General features: G+C 39.9%; 1 protein-coding gene across 1 annotated transcript in view; it reads right to left on the reverse strand.

Moving 5' to 3' along the window:
* Window positions 1-1,048: 1,048 nt before the first annotated feature.
* Window positions 1,049-24,623, reverse strand: part of btbd11b (BTB (POZ) domain containing 11b) — a 76,792-nt gene continuing 53,217 nt past the window's right edge. Inside the window, exons 3-17 of the mRNA XM_066684713.1 lie at window positions 22,626-22,830; window positions 20,644-20,796; window positions 19,572-19,737; window positions 17,727-17,816; window positions 15,779-15,880; window positions 15,062-15,155; window positions 14,637-14,772; window positions 13,651-13,871; window positions 12,503-12,681; window positions 8,143-8,248; window positions 5,943-6,045; window positions 5,658-5,739; window positions 5,464-5,532; window positions 5,241-5,354; window positions 1,049-4,067 (exon numbers count right to left, since the gene is read on the reverse strand). Coding sequence (XP_066540810.1) covers window positions 3,858-4,067; window positions 5,241-5,354; window positions 5,464-5,532; window positions 5,658-5,739; window positions 5,943-6,045; window positions 8,143-8,248; window positions 12,503-12,681; window positions 13,651-13,871; window positions 14,637-14,772; window positions 15,062-15,155; window positions 15,779-15,880; window positions 17,727-17,816; window positions 19,572-19,737; window positions 20,644-20,796; window positions 22,626-22,830 — 2,030 coding nt within the window. The 3' untranslated portion in view covers window positions 1,049-3,857. The remainder of the gene's footprint in view (window positions 4,068-5,240; window positions 5,355-5,463; window positions 5,533-5,657; window positions 5,740-5,942; window positions 6,046-8,142; window positions 8,249-12,502; window positions 12,682-13,650; window positions 13,872-14,636; window positions 14,773-15,061; window positions 15,156-15,778; window positions 15,881-17,726; window positions 17,817-19,571; window positions 19,738-20,643; window positions 20,797-22,625; window positions 22,831-24,623) is intronic.

The following is a 24,623-nucleotide window of genomic DNA, read 5'->3' on the forward strand; positions in this document are numbered from 1 at the left end:
AGTCCCTCGAATCAGCACTTTGGGGACACATGCATGTCACATTCTATATGAAATGAACTGCTTTTGCTTATTTACAGTGGCTCCGTAGACCTTACAAACATCATCATTTATATAAGTCGTTTATTTTAGCTCACACCTAAGTTTATACGTTTTTTAAAATTATTATTCTGACTGATGTACTAATATATAGACACATGGTCATCACACCTAAACAACATAGGATGGTTAAACATCACATTCCAAATAATAAATGTAAATATGGAATCCCAACATGAGACATGCACAAACACTTGGCCCTTTCATTTCACCCAGGAACTCGTAACATGGAACAAGAAGATTTAAGTGCACCATTTCAGATACAGAAAATTCCCCAGGGTTAAAGCAACACTATTAGTGTTAAATGCACATTGTGTGTTAAAATGTAACACTCTAACACTCTCAGTGTTAATTTAACACTAAAGGTGTTGATTTAAACGGGTGAATTTGTGTATAGGGTCTGTGTAGACTAAGGGTGCCAGTAATGTTCATTAAACCATCATCTGTTCAAAGTATCTGTTGCATTGAACTTTGAAACACATTGGCATCATTTGCACTAGGCCTTATGAAGGATATCAGAAATGTGTTGCCTTCATTCCTGTTGCTGCTAAGGGCATTCATCAACATAATATAGATAATGGGATTTAGTGCATAATAATCTTTATAATAATGTGGGGATTTTGTTGTATATAATACGAGCCTTCTGCTGGGAAATGTCCTTGCTGTAAATGTCTGGTTTGGTGAGATTAAACCTGGCCGGTCTGTGAGAGCACTGCAGGCAAGGTGCATTCAGCTATGACAACGCACCATTTCCCATAAAGGGAGGAGAAAAAAAGAAAAACCAAAAAAACTAACAAACAGAAAGCTTCACCACTGCAATTCAGGACACTTCATTGCTTGAATAAAAGTGAACTGTAATAAATGTCTGAGTTCAGATACTGAAACATGCTTATGTTTAATAAAACCAAAACCAGCAAATGTTTTGTATTAATCTTTATAAAGAAAACAGATTTAGTCACAGAGGGATTTACACATAGTTGCACAAATGTCATGATAAGAGACGCATCAGAACACATCAGAACATACTGCAGGCACATACTGAGTCAGTCATCCTCATCAACTCTCATCATGAGCAAAGACATTTACAGCCACAACTCTTCAACCCCATGCTGATAATTGTATTCTTTCTCTTTTTTTGCTAACACACACACACACACACAATTATCCCACACTGAATAGCATAGTGTATCCAGCTGACTTGATTCACAGATGAAAATGAATAAAGTACATTGCATCAACATTATGATTTCATTCATTCATTCAAATTCTGTAACTACTTGATCCTGATCAGGATTGTGGTGGGTCCAGAACCTACCGGCACTTTTTAGTTGACTCCAACTACAATACGTCTTCTATTATTATTATTATAGTTACAGGGGTTGGACAATGAAACTGAAACACCTGGTTTTAGACCACAATAATTTATTAGTATGGTGTAGGACCTCCTTTTGCGGCCAATACAGCATCAATTCGTCTTGGGAATGACATATACAAGTCCTGCACAGTGGTCAGAGGGATTTTAAGCCATTCTTCTTGCAGGATAGTGACCAGGTCTCTACGTGATGCTGGTGGAGGAAAACGTTTCCTGACTCGCTCCTCCAAAACACCCCAAAGTGGCTCAATAATATTTTGATCTGGTGTCTGTGCAGGCCATGGGAGATGTTCAACTTCACTTTCATGTTCATCAAATCAATGATGAATACACGGCACAGCCTTCAGGATACAATGTTTGAACCATTGGATGCACATGGTCTTACTGGTGAAATGTGCAGTTGATGAAGATTGGCCACTAGGCTGCTCCAAATTAGCCATGAAACCTCCCACACTTAAATGACAGGTGTTTCAGTTTCATTGTCCAAACCCTGTATAATCACTGGCCTAAAGAACAGAGGATGGTTTCTGGTTTAATCCCCAGGACTAGAGTTGGGAACAGTGAAGGGACAGCATTTTCTCCTCCTTTAACACCCACAGCTTTAATGGCATGGAGCAAGGCACCTAACTAACTGCTCCTCGGCGATAAGGAAGGCTGCCACTTTAGATGTGTGTGCATGTGTGTTCACTACAAAGGATGGGTTAAGATGCAGTGACTCTGTTTCCCTAAGGACATAAATAAAGTATCACTTATCATTACTATTTATGTTCATGTGCATCTGCTCCAGTGTTCCATACTTTTGGCAGTTTCAGCGATCTACACACACCTTACAGCAGGTGAACTGATTAAAAAGTGATTTAGATGTACAGTGTAGGTCATTCATGTGTGAATCAAATCAGGAAAATGCATTATGTATTCAGTGTACATAAAAGAGCCCAAGATCATCAACAGAAATAACAATAATTAAAAAAATAATAATAATTACATGCACATTTACAACTGTTAGCTGATTTAAAGAACACTATTGTACATACACTGTGAGTGGGGCCTTTAGTGAAGATCTGGTATTTACATATAATTACAGGCGGAGACAGTTCTCCATATAAGAGATATACACTGCATATTTACATGACCATATAATATTTTTATCTTTTTCTGCTATACAGTGTATGATGATAAAGGCAGTTTGTGTGACACTTTCACAACATATGGCTGAGTGGAAGCAAGCATGTGAGCAAGGCATGCCACAAAACATCTGCAGTAGATTGTCTGAGGTGAAAACCTATTTTTCCATTGTCGTATAGTGTCTAATGGTCATAGCTGAATCTACCGGAGCCAGATGAGCTGTCAAAACTATATTTAATATTGCTATGTTCTCGTGTGTCATTTTGCAGTTGATAGAACTGAGGCTACTTTGAAACAAAGACAGGAGGTGTCACTGATGCAAAGCACTGGATAGCGCCCCCTCCTCCATCTGTGGGACAGTCCCCAAATGGGTGTGTGTATGTGAGAAACAGCGCCCCCTGTGGTGCAATTCCAAACTGTGAGTGTGTGAGCGAGCCATTTCCATGAGGTGCTTTGCTTCTAAAAATTGATCAGTTCAGTTTATCTGATAGATATTTGTACATCATTTCCATACCAATAAAATGTTTTCTCTGTCTTAATAAAACATCTCTAAAATTACAATTTTACAAAAAAGGGAAAAAGCATAAGGTAATATTTAGTGTAATGAGCTGTCAAGGTTAATTTCAACCATAATTTTTTGTCTGTTCCATGTTAATTTCCATGGCCATATATCCACCATCCATTATAAAATATATATAAAACATAAACACATGGTTTGGCACAAGTCCCTAGAAGATGACTGTAGTACATATTGCAGGATATTAAATGTTATTAGGGGGAAAAAACAAAAAATATATATATATAAGTTTTAAACTATAATTGTATTGATGTGATAAGTTTTATTTCATATCATTTCATTAATATTATTCATATGGAAATGATGTACACTTTGTTTCTACAAAATGCTCTCAGTTTTTGTAGCCTTCTTTAGGTAACATAACCCAACAGCATCTATAAATATACTGTATCTACAGTTTGCTGACTCAGAGGTGTTATTCTTTGTGAACAGATCTGAAACAATGGCAAAGAAAGGATGACGCTGTCTCCTTTATGGCTGTTTTGCACTGCGCTTATGTTGACCTCCTCCTGAAATGCTTCCTTTGCGAAGTACTCACACAGCTGCTCTTTTAGATGAAGTGCACTTAGCAAGAACTGCTACGCTACTGGATGGAGTGCACACTTAGCCTGCACTGCTCTAGCACTGGACGAAGTGCATACTTTAGGCTGCAACCTTCAGGTGCTTCAAAGCAGCTACGTCACAGTCTCAGACGATGGATCCTTTGGAAGAGGACAAATGAATGGAGTGAATGCGAGTGGCCAGAGTCTTCTCCAGGTCCTGCAGGAGGTCCCTGCCCTTACTGTCCACTGGGGTGTCATACAGCAGCTGTTTAAATGGCTCCAACTCAATCAGAACCACCATGTTCTTCAGGAAGTAGCCCTCAATGTAGGATGACAGATCAGCTGCCTCTAGAAACTGAAAGGTAGATAATATATTATTGATTGGGCTATGCTCCGGTTTGACAATATTTCTTTTCAGTGTTCTGGTATCAGTTTGCAGCTTTATAGATTTATAGCTTCTGACTGGAGCTATATTATTTTTCAGCTACATTCCACACTGTCCCTCACCTAAAAAAATGATCTGCTGAATCTGATGTACTTATACCAGGTCCTATTACCACACCACAACAATGTCAGTGTCACAGCTGTGTTAATAATGGTGGGCTGTGGTCTTATGATGGTCCCTTTTTTTGCTCAGAAAACTGGGAGGGATAGACTAATAACAGGTGTGTAGCAGTCAAATTCTATATCTAAAAGAAGGACCTGTGAGGTGGGTGTATTTAACAAACATTTTACTCTTTTTTTTCAATCTCATATCAATAACATTTCCCGATCTGCCTACATTCATCTCCATAACATTAACCGTCTCCGCCCCTCATTTACTCCCCATACCACTGCCATCCTTGTCCACAGTATTGTAACCGCCCACCTTGATTACTGCAACTCCCTCCTTTTTGGTATTACCAATAAATCTCTCCATAAGCTTCAACCGGTCCAGAACTCAGCTGCCCGTATCATCACTAGAACCCCCTCCATCATCCACATCACTCATGTTTTGCAACAGCTCCATCTGGCTTCCGGTCAAGTTGCACATTGATTACAAAATCCTTCTGCTAACATTCAAGGCCGTCCACAATCTTTCTCCACCATATCATTCCAATCTCTTCCATTTTGTAACTCCCTCTCGCACCCTCAGATCCTCCTCCTCCATTCACTTGACTGTTCCCCCTGCCGTCTCACTCCCATGAGTAAAGCGGAGGAAAGTAAAGCTTTCAGCCGCTCTGCTCCCCAGCTTTGGAACACTTTCCCCCCCGGCTCACCATAAACTCACTTTCACGATTCAAGTCTTCACTCAAAACCCACCTGTTCAATATGTGCCTTTTCACTTGAATGACCCAGCTGCATTGTTTATTTGTTTTCAATGCTGTATACTTGTTTTTTGGTATTATTTATTTTATTGTTTACTTTGTACTCTTTGTAAGGTGTCCTTGAGTGACAGAAAGGCGCCTATGAAATAAAATGTATTATTATTATTATTATTATAAAAGCAAAGTACTAGAATATCTGAAGTCCAGAAGGATAATATTACTTTAGCATGGTTGTAGATTTCCACACATGTCTCAGTGTTAATGTTCTTGGAGCAGATGATCTCACAGTGCCTCTGTAGTGCCTCCAGCTGGAAGAACTTAGCAGCAGACAACAGCTGAGGGAGAAAAGAGCATATCAGGGCACAAGCTCACAAGTATCATCTTTTACTGAAAATGGTTCCTCATGCTGAGTTATTGATAGTAGAGTGGACTAAAAGGCCTTACATCCATAATCTCTGTATTCCTGATGTGCAGAGAGTCTGTTCCACCAAAATACAGATACTGCATCACCAGCTGTGAAAATATTTGCTATTAAATACTGAACAACATTTTATTACAAATACAAAAGCCATTGCATCCAACAGTTTCTACCTGCAGAGGGGAGGGATTTTTATCTGTGGAGAAATATGCCTACGTACCAGAAAAACATTATATTTCACATTGCTGATTTCAATGCAGGTGTTTTCTGATGGAGGTCTGTTCGCTAGCAGAGATTTAAACCTGTAAAAAAAATGAAAAGTTTGTCAGTGAAAGAGAGAAGCATTTATTACCATTTCAATAACAATAAATCCTGGAATCTGATGTTGCTTTTGAAGTACTTATGCTGTAAATACTATGTACTCATTATGATAAGTGAGCATTGCAGACCTGCCTGCATGTAATTGCAGAATAACTCCAGCTGTGAATGCAGTGCAGTGTCTCACCTGTTGGAGGCGGTGAAGAGCAGAACTTTATGAGCATAGAATGGCTTTCCCTCCACCAGGAACGTTACATCTGACATCTCTTTATTGTTCAGAAAGTGGGGATCTAAAACAAACACAGCACAGGAGAAGATTCAGAAACCGTCAATCCCACAGACTTCAGTTGAGCAGAAAATGCAGCAAGAATCAGTCGTGAAAATGCACTACCAAACACTAGATGGCAGAGTACTGCCATCAAACTTGAGCGATGCGGCAGTGCATCTAGAAAGACATGAGAGAGCAGCATGTGCCTTAGTTTTTACTGCATCAGAGCCTTCTGAAGAGAGGAGCTTTATATCATTAATATTTGTTCTCATTTAAACTAAAGGATATCAAGTGGGAAATGAAATCAGTATACTTACTGACCACTTTATTAGATACGTCAAATGTAAAAATTTTATGGGTTGAATCACAGACTATAGGTCATTGTTTTCATGTAGAATATGGGTAGAATATGGGTTTGCAGGATGACAGACACCTCTGAACCCTGCAGTGACACAGAGGGATTTAAATCCCTCAGCAAAACTACTGCAGTTGATACACTCCCACCAGCGCACACACTGCCTCCCCAGTACTGTGTCAATGTCACTACTGTATTGAGAACAGTCCACCACTTAATCATTTCTATACAACAGTGGTCCTAAGGCAACCTCCTTTCACTGCTGACTGAGCTAGAGATAGATGGGCTACAGACAAGAAGGATGACATTAGGCTGCAGTACAGTAAATAAATTCAATTTCCATTGTATTGGAAACATATGTTTTCTACAAAGTGCACCTATACCAATCTGCTAAAACATTAAAATTACCTTCTTGTTCTTACAATGAATGTCCATATAAGCTCCACTTACCATACAGGAGCACTCTGTAGTTCTACAGTTACAATTGTAGTTGCCCATCTGTTGCTGTACATATTTTGCTAGCCCCTTTTCACCCTGCTCTTCAACAGGACACCATAGGTCCACCACAGAGCAGGTATCATTTGGGGTGTGGATCATTCTCAGTGCTACAGTGACATTGACATTGGGGAGGTGTTATAGTGTGTATACTGTACTGGTATGAGTGTCACTGTTGGACTGAGAGCAGTCCACCCACCAAATACTTCCAGCCTACAGCGTACAGTGTAGTATGATCAATGATGAAGGAGTAGAGGATGACTAACTCAAAACGTGCAGCAACATATTATCTACCGTCTCTGAGAGTTTTAGAGTGGGACAATGAGACATTAAATCTGCTCCTCCTACTGATTATAATGGAAGAGGCCATGGGGACTTTAGGGGTTGTGAATTGGTGCAGTGGGGTCCCGGATGTATATGAAGAGTTTGCCTTCAACTGAAATTGAATGAAAATCATCATTTATATTGTGTATTTGTTCTTAATCATTTAATAGATTGTTTGTAATTGTACATTGTCAGAAAAACTGTCACTGTGGTGATACCCTCAAGGGTATTTTGTACCTTTAGTTAAGGAATATTATTATATTATTAATACCTTAATATATTATAACAGTAGATTTTTAATTTGTGTTTATTTCATATGCCCCATTTCATCTCCAGGACTCCTGGACTTATGTTCTAAAATGAAGGTATCAGCACTGGAGTTGCTCTAGTTCTGGCAGTGTCAGAGCTCAAGTGGAGTTTGGACTCACTTGTACTAACTAGGATACACATTCTATATGAACACTAAGCAGTTCTGTAAGTCGCTCTGCTAAATGATGTAAATGTAAATGCAGAATACAACTGGACTCTCTGTTGTACCTTTAAAGGTACATTTACACTGTTTGTACCTTGTGACTAATAAAGTATCTCTACTTCACCTTTTTTTTTCTGATAGTGTATGTTCTTTTCCCTTTTATCATTTATAGTTATGTAATTAATGACTCTCTGCTTTGATTGAATGGTGAAAAGAATAAATGAAAGCATTTTAGTACTGATGATACTCTCAAATCCATCCTTTAATGTGCCTGCACACTATGACGCTTAAGTGGAACACTCAACAGCGAACTGTATAAAAACATTTTATCATGCACCTAATAAGCTCAGTACAAACACCGGAATGCATAGAAATGTTAGTGTAATAATTTAACACTCTCAGTGTTAAGTTAACACTAATAGTGTTGATTTAACACTGGTGAATTTGCTGTGTATAAGTTGCATGTTACACACCCAGCCTGGAAGTTTGTTTCCTCTTGATCTCCGTCAGTTTAGGAATGGGATAAGGGCCGTAGCACTGAGTGAAGATCACAGCCAACTGCTGGCTGATCACCTCATTCTGGAAAAAAAAAAGTAAAACAAACAAACAAGCATCAAAAACGTGAACATCACAAGTGATTTCCAAATTCTGCAGCAAACACATGAGCTGCAAGGGCAGGAGTGTGTGAACTCAGCTGGGAGTTGCAATGCAGATGAGAGGGGAATTTAATGTTATTTTGATTGATGAAGTGCCTTCTGGAGCAGCTCTCTTTTGTACGGGTGGGTGGAACATGGGTAGACCAAATCCTCCGCTGAATTACGCTCTCTCTCTGTGCTGTGACTCATCAGTGAAGCTGTGAGGAGCTCCTCATCAACATGAGGCTCCTCTCACCCTAAGTGCCTCTCTCATGCACTGCTGCCAAATCACCTGCTGTCACAACACGCCTGCACACACACACACACACACACACACCACTCTTCTTGTATCTAATTTCAATAAGCACAGCAGTACCATTGCTGGACTGAGAATAGTCCACCAACCAAAAACATGCAGCCAGCATTGTCCTATGGGCAGCGTCATGAGTCCACTGATAAAGGACTAGGGGGTAACCAAAACAAACTGTGGCAACTGATGACCTACTGTCTCTGACTTTGCCTCTATAAGGTGGAGCAGCTTTTATAATCTCCATAGAAAAAAGCTCACCCAGGTGACCCAGATTTTTCCAAATACAGACCTCACACAGTTAATTGTAAACAAGCCCTTCTCTTTCTATCACAATCCTGGTCCTGTCCAGCTTCGGAAACATATTCCTATTTCTGTATTTGAATCACACCCTGTCACATGAGTTATCACCTGTCTACTGGTACTAACAAAGACCAAGCACCCCAATCTGCAGAGACCCTCCAAAACTCAGACACTTGAAATGTGGGAAGCTCTGGTGAGGGGAAACTCCAACCTGGAGGAAAAGGTCAGCTGTGACCATAAGCAAAGGAACACCTCATATCCTGCACAGCAAATTCACCAGTGTTAACACTGAGAGTGTGAAATTATTACACCAACAGTGTTAATTTAACACTAATAGTGCTGATTTAACACTGGTGAATTTGTTGTGTGTGGAACCTATATGTGCAACTTGCCAGAGATGGGGTGTAAGGACTTAGTTGCTCCATTAATAATGTTGAGGGTTCAATAATTCTATTTCACTCTTCAAACTAAAGACATCATATGTACTTTTGTGTTTCTCATATAAAGCTCATTCAATTTTAATTGTTCTAACTATATCCCAAAACCTAGACTCAGCTACAAAAAGGGAAGGCCTCTGATCATTCAGTTTTATGAAAAAGGACTATTTTTCTTTTAAATGTAGTATACTTTTATCCTGAAAATGTAAAAGAACTGACAGAGATTCATGTTTCTTATTCATGGATACGGCTTCCTGACACACTTCATCAGTGAAGGTATGACAGAGCAGAGGCCATAAGTCATTGCAGCAGAACTCAGAATAAGGTTCAATGGCTTAGCCATAGATCAATTCTGACACACACACACACACACACTTAGACGCACCAGCACATCTACAAGTTCAGTCAATTTATGCGAGATAGAGGGAAGGGGAAAGGGAGAGAGAAGGGGAGAGAGGACTAAAGGGTGGGGGAAAGAGAAAGACAGAGAAAAAAGAGTGGGGAAGAGAAAGGAGGGGGAGAGAGAGCGCCTGTGTTTCTGACAGCAGGTGATTTGTAGAGGCTTGGGCTGGCGGTCAGGGTGATTGGAACGTCAGCTTGATGAGGAGTTTCTCTGAGTTTCTCCACTGGAGGACAGAGGGAAGTGAATGTGTGTCTGCTGCCTGCCATGCATCTCATCTCCTGTACACACAGTCAGAGCTGGCAGGAGGAATGGGCAGAGAGACAGGTGGAAGAGCATTTGTGTGAGAGAAAAATCCACTCAGTGTCAAAGCAAAGCTCACAATGTTACATAATGCAGCGCTGCATCCAAGCAATCTCCCCATTAAAAAAAGTCCACTGGATCACTGGCTGCTGGAAAAGACTCCAGGCCAGGTCATGAAACAAGAAATTGATATGCAAATCTCCCCCGCAAGTTTAAGAGTAGAAAAATTGGGAGCGAGAGCAATACCTTCAGAAGTTTTTTTGTGACAAGAACTTAGTCATCATGACTTGATATAATAGATTTTCAATGTTATTTATTTACTTTACATTTACACTTATATAGCATCTTTCTAGAAACCCAAGGACACTTTACAATCAACACTCATCATTCAATCTACGCACACACACACTGGACCAGGACCAGGACCAGGAACCATCAGTCCATCTGGAGGACTGCATCGGGCCTTAGGGTAGCTTGTGTCCCCCAGACAGCTGCTTTTATTCTGAACAGTTACAGTTACTTTGACTATGGAATGCTGGAAGTGCATCCAACTGAGAAACAAAACCTTCATTCATTGATTCAGATTCCCAGAAGTTTCCGAAATCCCATCCCTATTTTAAAAATGATAAATATGCCATTCACAGAAACAGATTGAAATTCAAAGGAACAGCAGCAGTGGTCATTTATTCATTCAACCCACACATTTCAGTTTTACTGGCCAATCAGAACTAAGGTAACATTAAGGAAGAGTGAAAACAGCCTCATTCCATGAGCTGAGCTTCTTTCTTCAATCGCTTTTAAACATTTGAATTGTTACAATCAGCTCGCATTTCCTCAACTGTGCAGACAGCAGTCAATGGGATCCAAGCACTAAATACCTTATGGGGTAGTAGAACATAAATATTCTGTTTATTAAATGGCTCTTAATTGTAATATGTGTAAGGTTTCAACAAAGAAGATGTCTGCCAAGGTTCATACACACTGTCCCTTTGACCTCTGTACATTCAAGCCGTTGTACATTTATATTCATAGCGTTCTTCTAATCATTATCGGTATGTATTATGATAATTTTGCTCTGAAATGGTGCATTGAATATGATGCAGGCTTTCTTCTGTGGAGAGGTGATTCAACTCCCTATTTCTGCTGTTTTGCTCTGCTGAAGTTTAACTGAGCTCCAATATATTTAGCTTAAGTGTCATCAGATTACGCCTAAGCAATATATTTACCTTGTACCTCGATAAAGACACCACTATCCAGCACATTCAGCACTTTAAAACCCTGTTGGGACTGAATGAGTTTACCATCAGGGGATGTTTGTACTGAAACATGTTTCATGTCAATGATGAAACCCCTGCATACGAATGTGCTTCCCAAAATGCAAGACAGCCCCCCTCCTACACTTACTGCCAACCCCTTGCTGAGACTATCTCCTAGAAGCAGCAAGAGGGCTCTCTTGCCACCTGCCAATGATAAGATTCTTTCTGCCATTGATGACACTTCTTTCTGCCAGGTGCTCTGTGTACTGGGAACCTGTGTACGCTGAACCTGGGTCCTCAGTACAAATGTGGGTACAGTGTGTGTTTATTACACATCATAAACTAACGTTTTATCCCTGGGCACCTCTGAGCTCTCATATGTTTTTGTTGTTTCCCCAAAGGTATTGCTGATTTCACTCCACTATTCACGTAATTTAAAGTTGTCATGTTGATGCCACTGCCAATAATGATTTTACATACCCTACCAATATTTGTATTTGTGCAGATTTTGAACTGAGGGACTTAAATAATTACAAAATACTTACACCTGTATTTAGTCTCACAGCTCATTAGAAAATCTATAAACCTGAAGGCCCTGGACCCTGCTATCAGGTTCTGATTATTTAACATGTCATAGTTTTCCCTGCTCATGCTTTTATGTCTGTGACACAAATAGCACAGTTTTGGTCCTGCAGTCCACATTTGCATGTGCACATAAGTACCACTAGGACATAGAGAGTCTCATTTCTCATTGTGACAGTCAGAGGGTACTCATGGCTGTTCTCTATGCATGTATTACTGCTGGCTTCACTGAGGGCTGCAACGACGTGGACACTACAGCGTCGTCTTCATTAAAACTTAATGCACCCCTTGGCGAAGCCCATATTGATGCAGACTCCTTGAGCAAGAGGGTAAGCTACCAGACAGAGTGGATGCTGGTGGTGGATTATAAGCAGAAGTAAACAAATCAAAAGCCTGAAAATGCATGTTTTCATCATTAGTGCCTGACTGCCTTACGATCTGGCTCAGAATCTTCTGCATTCGGACTGCCCTACTGTCCCAAGTAATAAGAAATCTGCTGAAGCGTGTTGTGTGTGGGAAGAGTGTGCTGTGTGGGCTAGAAGGGTCTGTGTGTGTTTGTGTGTGTGAGCGAGAGTGTGTGTTTGTGTGGGCAGTGCAGGTTGGGGCGAACCTTGCTGGCTCTGAGGATCTGGAACATGAGGGGCAGGCCATGTGTGATGAGCTCCTCTGTGTACTCCTCCTCATCGATGCAGCTGAACTCCTTCAGCAATCCCTGGATTAGTGGCCGCCGGTGCTGCAGGAAACATGTCCTCAAAGACTCTAGCCAGGTGTGCAGCGTCCATGGCACTCCTGAATCACACGCACACACACACACAATGACATTCTGACCAGAACCACCATACAAAATTACTTATTTGCTATGATGATGACACTCCATTCTCTACAGTCCTTTAGACCACTTGTGTAAATGCATTAAGCAGATTGATAACTAGATTTCATTTCAGATTATAATTTCCTTCAGCTGAAAAAGGACAAAACAGAATGGATTGTTGTTGGCCCCACTGAGGAAAAACACAAGAAAGATCAGTGCTTATCTCAGATCTAAGGCTCTATTAAAAATGTATCATGGGTTTATTCCCAACAGGCTGTACTACAGTAGTGGCCTCCTTACTGGCCTGCAGCATGTTCAGAATTTGAACAGTAGAATTTAAACCAAGAAAAAAGTCTGAAAACTTCGTATGGTCTATACACTGGCCTACACTACAAAATAGAATTCAAAACACTATTTCTAAACTACAAATCACTACATCAATGAGAACCTAATTACATCACGGCTATGCCGCAGAAATAAAGCCCTGTTAGACATCTCAAACAGCTAGAGTCTTGTTAGATGTGTGTAGAAACAGAACTAAACATGGTGAGGCAGCTTTCATCCACTTTGTGGCAGTCAGCTGGAATAAACCCACAGAAGCAGTAGGATTCACACAGATATTATCCATTTTTAAAAGCATACTGATCTTCATACTCCCTGAGCAGCTGCACTGAGTTCTGCAATTTACTATTTATTTTGATACACATGCAATTTGTGGCTTTGCAATTTTAATGATTTTTTTTAAAATCACTCTTCATGGTGTAAATGCATATCACTGTTGTTGTCATCAGTAAACAATGACTAAAATGCGCGTATAGGTTTTCTTTCAGGATAAGAACTAGTTTGCATAGGGGATAGACATGAATCTGCAGTCTGAGGATTGAAGTACAAAAATGTCGCAATAATGATCTCAAATATAAACTGCAGTGAACTATAATGTTGCTAACCTAGGCTGCGTATGTCCAGCGTAATATCCACATAGCCATGCTCTGAACTGTGGTACATGGCCTCTCTCAGAGCTTTGAGTTTGGCTTTCCCTGTGCGGGCAGCTTCCATCTGCAGGGAGCTTCTCTCTCCCACATCTGAGCCCTCAGCCAGGATCTCCTCCAGAGACAGCACATCACCCTTGCCCTTCTCAGACTGTGTTAACAGCTGGTGGAAAACATTCCTGAAATCAACAAAGGAGGAAATTCATCAGCTGGGATGAGAAAAAAAATGTATAATTGAAATGGCAATTTTACAAGGATGGAAAAATATATTCAAAGTGTTATCAATGCTAACACATTAATAAATTATTAAAGCAAATGCATGTTTTTTTTTTTTTGCTGTTCACACATTTTCCTTATTTGACCCTTCTAACCATCTGCAGTTCTATCCTGAGGCTATTTCCAGTTACTGCAGTCCTTTGATTTTGTTTATCAGTGAAGGACTTATATCAGTATCAATTATATCGTATATCTTAAATCAATATCAGTTTCATTAATGCTGGATGACTTTTTTGGAAAAAATAAACTGGACAGTGTGCACAAGAAAGCTATGGATAAACCAACAACCTGCAAACAAACAAAGCCAACGTCACAGAGGAAAGCTACATAGAGCCTTCAAATAAGATGTAAGAGTGGTATGAATTGAGAGACCACAATGTCATGAGTTGGAACATAAGGCTGCTTTACCTCTTATTGCATGCAGTATTCATGTGTTTGGACTCCAAAAATACAAAAGCTGTTCATTAACCATAATGGGCTGCATGCCTCTGGGCCATATAAAGAATTCTGTTTAATGCCTATTACATTCAAACTAAAGTTACACAAAAAATTACTTTAGGGTGTAATTAGAGGAAATAAAACAAGCTACAATTTCTGATATATTTTATACAAATAATGTATGTGTGTGTGTGTGTGTGTATGTGTGTGTGTGTAAGAAAGAGAGTTACCTGTGCCCATGTGCTGCGGCCAAGCTGAAGGAGTTCATCTGTCCATGTGCAGCTGTGGAGATGCCATTACGGTACAAAGTTCCCACCAAAGGGTCGGCTCCTCTCTCCAGCAACAGACTAACCAGCTCAAAGTTCCCTACACACACACACACATGGTTCTGTCAACTCACATTTCTCTACAAACTAAAAAATGTAATGTACCAGATTCCACAGATTCAGATTAAAACAGGACACAAAATATTAAACATCAAAATATTGTGAAAGTACAGAGTTGGCATAATCTGTTTTACTGATGTACAGGTGATATACAGATTTGATTTGGGAAAAGTCAATGCACTCCTTTTTTTTTTCAGTTGAGTCGTCAGCCCTGGGGCCTTGTGTTGCTACTTTCTGCTGCAGTGTGTCTTAGTGTTAGCTTAGCTTACCTGCAGCAGCGGCTAACTGCAGAGGTGTCTCTGTGTAGTTCTCCATACCGTCCTGCAGAGAGCCCTCTACATTCGCACCAGCATCCAACAGCAACTGAGAGAGAGAGAAAGAGAGAGAGAGAGAGAGAGAGAGATGAAATGGGAGGAAAAGAGATCAGAGAAACAGAAAAGATGAGATGAAAGAGAAATGAATGATAATCAGTGAAAGAAGGCAGGGGAACAGATCAAGGGAGATGAAAGAGAATGAGAGTGAGAGATTGCAAGAGAAGGAGAGAGAGAGAGAGAGAGAGAGAGAGAGAGAGAGAGAGAGAGAGAGAGAGGGGCGGAGAATTTAGTTCAAACTTGACCAACGTCAACAGCTTAATGCAACGTGATCTAAGCTGTAAACTAAACTGCTTATCAGACACAATTTGTGCTGAGTGAGAACCACAGCAGCATCAGCAGCTGAATCCACAGCAACTACACAAAACACTCTGGAAATGACTGATAATGAGAAACATGGTAAATGGGGTGTAGCGTGGTCGCTAAGCAAAGACTCTGAGAAGAGCTTTACACACCCACACATGTGGCACAGTGTCAGGAGAGAACACACAAGAAGTTATTATGCAAGAAGCATAATAATCTTATAATGATGCAGATACAATACAGTGTGCTGTAGGGTGTTGAGACAGGTGCGTGTGGTCACTGTGCGTTCAGGGCAGGTGGGAGGGGTCTAACCTGTAGCACAGGGATGTGTTGGTGGAGCACGGCGAAGGTGAGTGCCGTGGCCTGCCGGGTCTCGGGGTACACTGAGGGGTGCTGGTGCACTGTGTTGGGCACCTGGGAGAGGTAGGACACACATACAGATGCACATACGTATGCACACACACACACACATTGATTTTAATGCATTATTTTATGAACTCTTACCCTTAACCTATGTATAATCACTACTACTATAACCCTCACCTTAATCTTAAACTTATCTCCACCCTAATGGGGGTGACATATCTCTCATTTTCAAGTGCTATCTTGTGTCTTGGGATTGAGTTACAGGCTGTAGTGGTTGAACTCTTCCCCTATGAAACAGCCTGATACATCATCAGAACAAAGAAAAGAGCTGCACTTTTGTGGTGCTCTGCTGCAGGTCTGCAGTGTTTCAGAGAAGAGAGTCTGGACTTCAACAGAGTTCAATTTAGGGCATCATCTGCTTTAAAAACGATGTTTGTTCAAAACTTCCAGTTCCACCTTAAATGCTGCACTACCCACAGGTGCTAGAATGTAATTGCTCCACCTTTTAATGTGGAACTGAAAATTGACCTAGGAAAACTATTCATGATGTTTTATGCTTTTCATGGGGTACATGAAAGGTACATTAAACCACATTAATCTAAATACAATGGCAATCATAGATTTTAAAGGTAAAAGAATACTGACATTTGTGGCAGTGATTCACAAGATAGTCATAGCCCTTCATTTGAAATGCTCCTGAAAATCTTCCCTTGGCCTTATCACTCTTTCCCAAAAATAATGAAGACATCCTTACTCCTATGCAAAACAGAGGGGTTGGGCTAAGTCATAAGGGTTATGCGTGAAATAGGACTCACCATAACCCTAACCTTATCCTCGCCTTAATCCCAACACTGACATTGCGTTAACCTTAAACATGCGTTCATATTAAATTGTAATGATTTATTGTGTGGGGAAGATAGAAAGTCTTGCACAGTATGAATGTGTATGAAGGACCCCACAATGTAATATATTTCTGGTACACACACACACACACACACACACACACACAAACGGGAAAAGTGCTGGCCAGGGGCAAAACAAATGACTGCTGTACTCAGCAAAAAAACCTCAGCCCAGCACTCACTGAGGACATCTGTCTCTTTTAGTGCTAGACTTTGATAAGAAGGAAGAATCCATCGAATTATGCATTATAATGTAGCTGTCAAGACTCTAAGATGACTGACTGCACAGGTTTGCGAAGGAGGATTTGTTATTTTGCTGGCATACCTTAAGCATCCTCACATAAAAGTCCATAAATTATATATATACTGTATATATATATATGTTCAGATCAGATTTACACATTTTTTAAAAACCCTGTGACCCTGTGACACTAAGTGGTCATTATGGTTAAAACATTACGTAACAGTTTTGCCCTGATTTTGCACAGAAGCAGCAGTAACTTAGTGGAAGGGTGTATTGACAAACCCTTGTTTCTCAAAGATTATTTCTCATTGATGGCAACCTGCTACACAAAAGCTGACAAAATCCTACCTCCTATTACCAACTTAATGCATCACTTATTCAGGCCACACCAGTCAGTCATGCACATCTAGAAAATGACTAATACATGAGTATGGAAGTGTTAGTGCTTCATCATTCTTCATCACCTGCTGTTTTACAGCATAGAGTTTCTAGGTAAACACTCCAGCCTGAAAGATGTTCCTGTAATTGTCTGTTTCCTAGCAATGACTACACAAATAAGTACAAATTAAAAACTGAAGGGTGTACTCTTTCTGGGTTTTCTTAGTATGGTAAAGGGCAGAGCATTCTGGGTTTTCTCCTGTCACAACATAACACAGCACAGCAAGACAGCAAATGAAACTAAATGGAACACAATCAATGCATGACTTTGATGGAAATGTGTTGCAGTAGGATGTACATTGTCACTGACCTCACTGTTAATGTCAGCTCCAGCGTCCAGCAGCATCTGAACCATGGCCTCATCTCCCCGCACACATGCGTACATGAGTGGAGACATACCCTTTTCATCACACACACACACACACACACACACACACACACACACACACACACACACACACACAGAATATGAATAATTATGCGAAACAGAATTAACATGGATTTGATGCATAAATGCACACATATGTTGTAACTGGGCCTCAGGAGAAACACTAAAACTACAGAAAAATATAGGATATAAGTCACTATATTCTTTGATATCTATTTACTTTCTCACAGCTAACTTTCTAATGTCTATATTATGTGTAATCTTCTGTCCCTGTTTCTTAGTTCTGCGTCCCTGTATTTATTCTCTTCATGTGCTTTGGCTGTGTTTTGATCTTGTTTTTTCATGTTCCTCTTCCAATGCCCAGCACTTGTGAGTTATGGGATGTTATGTGACTTTCTACTCAGAGGTGTGCCCTGTTCTTCTATTGTATAAATGACCTGTGTCTTTGGTGGGTCCCGACTATGTAGTACATACTGCTAACAGGAAGTGATGAAGCATTGCTTTGGTTATTCAAGCTGCAGTCCAACATTTGTTGTATTTAGTGTGGTTTTACCCAAAACTATGTAATATATAATGTTAGAATATTAAATTAATGGTTGCATTTGTGATAAACACATTACACACAAACTGAGTTTTTCCCTCTAACAACTCTTCCAGCCCAGGTCAAGTCTCTCCCTTTCTTTCTCTCACATAGATTCTCTCTCTCTCTCTCTCTCTCTCTCTCTCTCTCTCTCTCTCTCACACACACACACACACACACAATATGTCAGTATTATATATTGTATATAATATTATATGAGGAATAAAGCAACATTCTCATGTTGCTAGCATGTCTGAAAGAACTACTTTGTTTTTTTTACTTGCTTATTGACACAGCGGCTTTCGTAAACGCATGAGACCAGTTTCCAGTAGGCAAACAGATTGGAAAGCTAGCAAATGTTGAGGAAACATCTTCTGAATAGTCTTTTTTTTATTACAACCCTGAATGTTGCCTTTATAAGTAAACCTGCTGAAAAAAATTAAAGTTAGAGATTTCCAAGAGCATGTAACTACAACAGAAAGTTCACTGTTATAAATAAAAGGTCAGATAGTGTCATTTGGGCTGATGTGACTGGAGAATCAATTTTGCCCCCCTTGGGACTTTTTAATTTTATATATAAAGATTTAATTAAATAAATCTTAAAATAAAAAGGTAATTCTAATGTAAAATTTCCACACCAGCTACAGGTTTTCTTCCATATATCCAAGCCAAGACCTTATTACAAGTGTAGTAAGCCTTAAGGTATTTATTTAAAGGGGAGTATGAAAGGCTGTGTATGAAAAGAGATCCCATGAGACCAAGCACAAGAACACAGGCCTGGAAAATCCAACAGTATTCCTGCCTCTGTGAAAAAGGCTAGGAATGGCATACATTTCTGTGCCAGAGTTCAGCAGTGCAGCCAAGCTAACAGAATGATGGAGAGAGTGATGACATGTGGCCTGCAAGCCCCATCTCACTGACACGGTGAGGTACAAAAATGCTGTAAGAATCTGAGAGAGCTTTAGCTGCGATGATGTGTTGAGAGAAACCTTTTTGAGTTGAGGTTGCCATGGGACAAACATGTCCACTTCCTGCTGTGATGTGATTAATGAGCAGTGTATGTGCACAAGCCTCGTGCTGCTGAAAATAAACTGCTGTTTTATCCAGTTTGGATAAAAAAAGCTCTGAGCTTTGAATCTGTATGTGCTTCTCTGTTTATAACATAGTCTATATGTCTCTTGTCTCACCTGTTCACTCCTGCTGTTGATGCCGTCTGGTCCCAGCAGGTTGATGGCCTGTTTGACCAGGTCAGTGCGGCCACAGTTGAGCATGCGAAAACCAAGGTCCTGCAGGAACTTTGCCTCAGTGGAGGCAGCGTCCAGCTTCCGCGACACACAGAAACAATCATCCGTCCTAAGGGAGATGTTCAAGAACAAATTTAACACTTCACCCATGTACATTCATGACCAAAATCTGATTAAATGTTTTGTTGATTTTGTAGAGAAACTAAGTGAACACATCCTATAGAGGGAATATTTTCTGCTCAATTTCTTTCCCCAGGTTTTACTAATTGCCAGTCGCAGAGACTAGCTATGTCACCCCCAACTGGGAAGTACCAAGCTGGGAGGCCACAGGCTGGCACAAGCTTCCATCAGTACATTTAAAGCCAGCCACTGCTTTTTTTTTGTTTGTTTTGTTTGTTTTTTTTAAATGGGGGGCTGAATATGCTTCACGTATTTTTTACGATGTACACTAACATATTGTTGTCAAATAGTTATGTAACGTACAACTGAAACATTATGAACTAAATATAAAAGTGCATGTTTTATTTACTTCAACAAAGTTGAGAGCAAAATGGTAATTACTGAAGCAAACACTGGATTAGTAAATCACAATAATTATTGCTACTCTAATTATCACATTGCTGTGGTATGTTGTTTATATTATTGGAAACCAACAAAATATTTCTGACTTGAATCTAAAATTATCTGAAACTAAATAGATGTGTTTAATTATTAGAAGAAAAAAAACACCAGCTTTTCAAGTAGCAGTTCCAAACTTTTGAACAGTAAAGTACATTGGCTCAGAGAACTGATAATAAACTGAGTACATTTCAGAAGCAATTCAAATTTACTGCTGAGTGCATTTCTGTCTTAATGGCCTATTATCTTAGACAGTCTGCCTGTGGAGATAGCAGCATACATATGCGCAGCAGAAAGTATTCTGGGAAGCTTTGGGCTTCATTAGCTCTAAAATCATTGTTTATTTTCTATTCACTCGTATTATGACGAGCTATGTGGGTTTTAAATTGCTTCATACTTTAGCTGCCGAGGTTCACAGTCCACTCCGGGCAGTAAGAGCCTGGCTGCCTGCCGGACATCATCGCTGTCCACTGAGAAGCTCCGGCGGTGCTCAGCATGGGCCACAGCCACTCTGATCCACTCCATGAGAGGAGGCAGTACCATGAAGGGCCTGCAGGAGGAGGCAGAAAACAGATTCTCACTTTACATCAATTGGTTTATAGCAGCTACACATGTCCAAGCCTTTAAGGCTCTGGAAAGAAAGGTCTCACTGCTGAAACCCAAGAACCTTGACAGATATGCATAAGTATAAAAAGTACAAAAATGATCCTGTTTATTTTTTAAAACTAACTCTGCATTTTAATTAAATGTAGGTAAAAGCTAATAGCTGATTTGAAGACACTTTTCCTTCTGTCAAGTGAAAGTTGTGTGTTTTCCCCTGAGCTTGTGCCACATAAACTCATTGCCAAAAGTATTCACCCATCCAAATCATTGAATTTTAGGTGTTCCAATCACTTCCATGGCCACAAACTAAGAACCTAGGCATGCAGACTGCTTCTACAGACATTTGTGAAAGAATGGGTCGCTCTCAGGAGCTCAGTTAATTCCAGCATGGTACAATGATAAAGTTCCACTTGTGCAACAAGTCCCATCATGGAATTTCTTTGCTACTAAATATTAGACAGTGAACTGTCAGTGATATTATAACAAAGTGGAAGTGATTGGGAACGATAGCAACTCAGCCACAAAGTGGTAGGCCACGTAAAATGACAGAGCTGGGTCAACAACTGCTGAGGTGCATAGTGCACAGAGGTCAGCAAGTTTCTGCAGAGTCAATCACTACAGACCTCCAAACTTTTATGTGGCCTTCAGATTAGCTCAAGAACAGTGTCTAGAAATGTGTTCTTTGGAGTGATGAATTATGCTTCTCCATCTGGCAATCCAATGGACAAGTCTGGCTTTGGTGGTTGCCAGGAGAACGGTACTTGTCTGACTGCATTGTGCCAAGTATAAAGTTTGGTGGAGGGGGGGATTATGTTGTGGGGTTGATTTTTCAGGAGCTGGGCTTGGCCCCTTAGTTAGTGAAAGAGTGAAAATACCTCTTAATGCTTCAGCATACCAAGAGATTTTGGACTATTTCATGCTTGTATAGAATGTTGCAGTTATAGCTGTAAAGGGTGGGCCAACATCATATTAAACTCTATGGATTAAGAATGGGAAGTCATTCAAGTTCATATGCGTGCAAAAGCAGGCAAGCAAATACTTTTGGCAATGTATGTTAATTTGCATCTTACAACAACTCACTTTGTAAAACAACATTAACCTATTAATTTTTCCTTGTTATTTCCCTAAAGTTTAGCAGCGAGTTTAGCAGCATTTTAAATAACAAGAAAGTGATTAAAGACTACCATGAGAAGACTTGATTTTAATGTGTACACCTATTCACATAAATACAAATGATTAAACAGACATGAATATTGTGTCTAGGCTGCACTTCTGTTGCACAAGGGTAATGTTACTATGGTCCTGTATCTTGAAGGTGTTCATCCTATCCTACCTGACATTATATTAGGTATACTAAAAGGTTTTAAAGTCTTTTTGATGTAATGTATAATTGTATTTAAAAATTCAAACATTCTCCCACTGTTTTGTCATTTTTCGTAACAAGTGTTATTTTACCCAATAAAAATGAATAAATAAATGTAAAAATAATTAATTTGTTCTGTTCTTGGGGATAATACTGTATCCAAATATATGTGTGAGTTTTTGTTTAGTTTTGTTTTTGGTTTAGATGATTTAAAGATGATGATTTCAATGTTAGTGATCATGAACATAGCATATTAATATTCCATTTTTAGTTTTTTTTTTAAATAGCCTTTTTAAATATTATGCAAAAATGACCATAAAATGACAAAATAGTGGGAGAATATTTAAATTTTCTGGCCAATATTCTCCATCTTCAGTAAGTTAATTTAATAACATAGTGTTGTATGGCCTCACCGTTCAATGTGAAGTGTTACTTTTGATGGCTCTATATTGGGGTTCTCCCACTCCATCTGAGGGCAGTGCATGAAGTAGCAGAGAGTGTAAATGGCTTCGGGCTCCCAGTGGGTCAGACCGCTCTTGTGGTGCACAGGGGTACTGTTACTGTGTTTTTTTATGATCAGTGGCTGCAGGTGATGCATAGCTCTGGACACCAGGTCACCTGCATACAGAGGACAAAGTCATGCTTAGCTGGTGCTAACACAGGGATAAAGGGGCCATGGCCACATAGCACAGTTTATCAGTGCATTAGCTCCCTGCTGAGTGTCAAACCACAACTGTTGTTTACTCATTTAATCACGGCTGTTCTGTCTTCCAGTGATGCAACTGTTGACTTAAGTCTTCTGTTTTTCCCACCTGTTACTTGTTCTGTGGTCATATTACACATGGGGGCTATACACACACACACACACACACACACACACAGACACAAACACACATTTCTTATTATGAGAATTAGCTAAGAATATCATAGGAAACAGGACAAACAATCATAATGGCAATGCCAAATTCAATATTACTGAAACAAGGTGTCACAATGCCCTCATAATGCACGACAGAGACAACAGGTCAGACAAAGTTCAGAGCCAGACATTTGGTGCCTCTCTCCCTCCCTCCCTCCTTCACTCCAATGACTACTACCCATTATGAGTCTTTAGATCTCTCTGCATGATCTCATGAATCCACTGGCCTTAGCACATTTGAAATCTATTCAGAGGAGCACAACTGCTCTTCCCTCTGAATAAAGCAGCAAACAAACAGTGGCACGCTGTGAGACCTACTGAGAAACAGCCTCTGTCTATTACATTGCAATCAGAGTGCTGCAGCCTCAGCTGTTCTCTGGAGTCCATTTCACATCCCTTTGTCTAAATGAATTAACAGCCCCATAGCATAGCCAATGTGTGATGGGCCCTACAGGGCCTGTCATTCCCAGAATTCAACAGTTTGTTTAACTGCTATCATTGTGGCTTTCGCTCAAGGCTACAGAATTCGATAAACAGCGTAATCAAGGGCGTACTGTAGGAGGCAGATTCATAAGGGATAGTGTGCAGTCTAAATGCATGCAGTGTTAATTGTGTGATTACAGAGTGCAGACAGACCACAAACTGACCGATCCAGGCACCACCCAGAAAAGCTTTTAGCGGACACTCAGTTTGACATGCTTTACGGAATGTTCGCAAAAATTCCATTTAACGTAATGGGAAGTTCACAGCTTGGATTTTTGTCAACAGTGCTCTCTAAATTTACAGAGTGTTTATTTTAAATATTTATATCATATGTACATGAATGATTGTTGTTTGGTTGTTTCCAATCTAGACTGCAATTCCTGAAAGCATTGCTGAGCCCAATGACAGAAAAATTATATTCTCTCTTTTAATTATGCTTGCTGTTCACACATGCTTTTATGATACACACCCATTTAGTTTCTAAATAGCTACAATATTATCCATTGTAGTACCTTTAATACTATAACTCGGTTATGTACACTTTCATATATGGTATATGAAAATATAAGAACACTTCCCAGTAAATGACATGTAGTCTTTTTTCCAAATAAACAATGTTTTTCAGCAAATGAAAAACAAGAACATGTGCAGAAGTGTGATATCTACAGAAGTCACTTATATGCCCACACTGGCCAAACTGTAGCCACATCAGACACAGTGTTGCAGTTTCAAGTTGAATTGGATAACAGTCCCAGGGTCTATAAATGAAAGTATTTATTGCTGAACCATGTACATGAATTCTGACAACATTAACCTGGCAAGTAGAAGTTCAGCACTAGGTTGGACCAAGAAAAAAAACAACAACAACAAATAAACAAAAAAAAACAGGAATGAAGACATGAAACCTGTAGATACTGGGATAGGTCTCAGACACACAACAGACAGACACAGACATAGACACTCATACTAAATGCACACAGCATAAGCAGGTAGTTATGGTGAAAAGTGC

The sequence above is a fragment of the Hoplias malabaricus genome, chromosome 11 (genome assembly GCF_029633855.1).
Source record: "Hoplias malabaricus isolate fHopMal1 chromosome 11, fHopMal1.hap1, whole genome shotgun sequence".
Taxonomy (NCBI): Eukaryota; Metazoa; Chordata; class Actinopteri; order Characiformes; family Erythrinidae; genus Hoplias; species Hoplias malabaricus.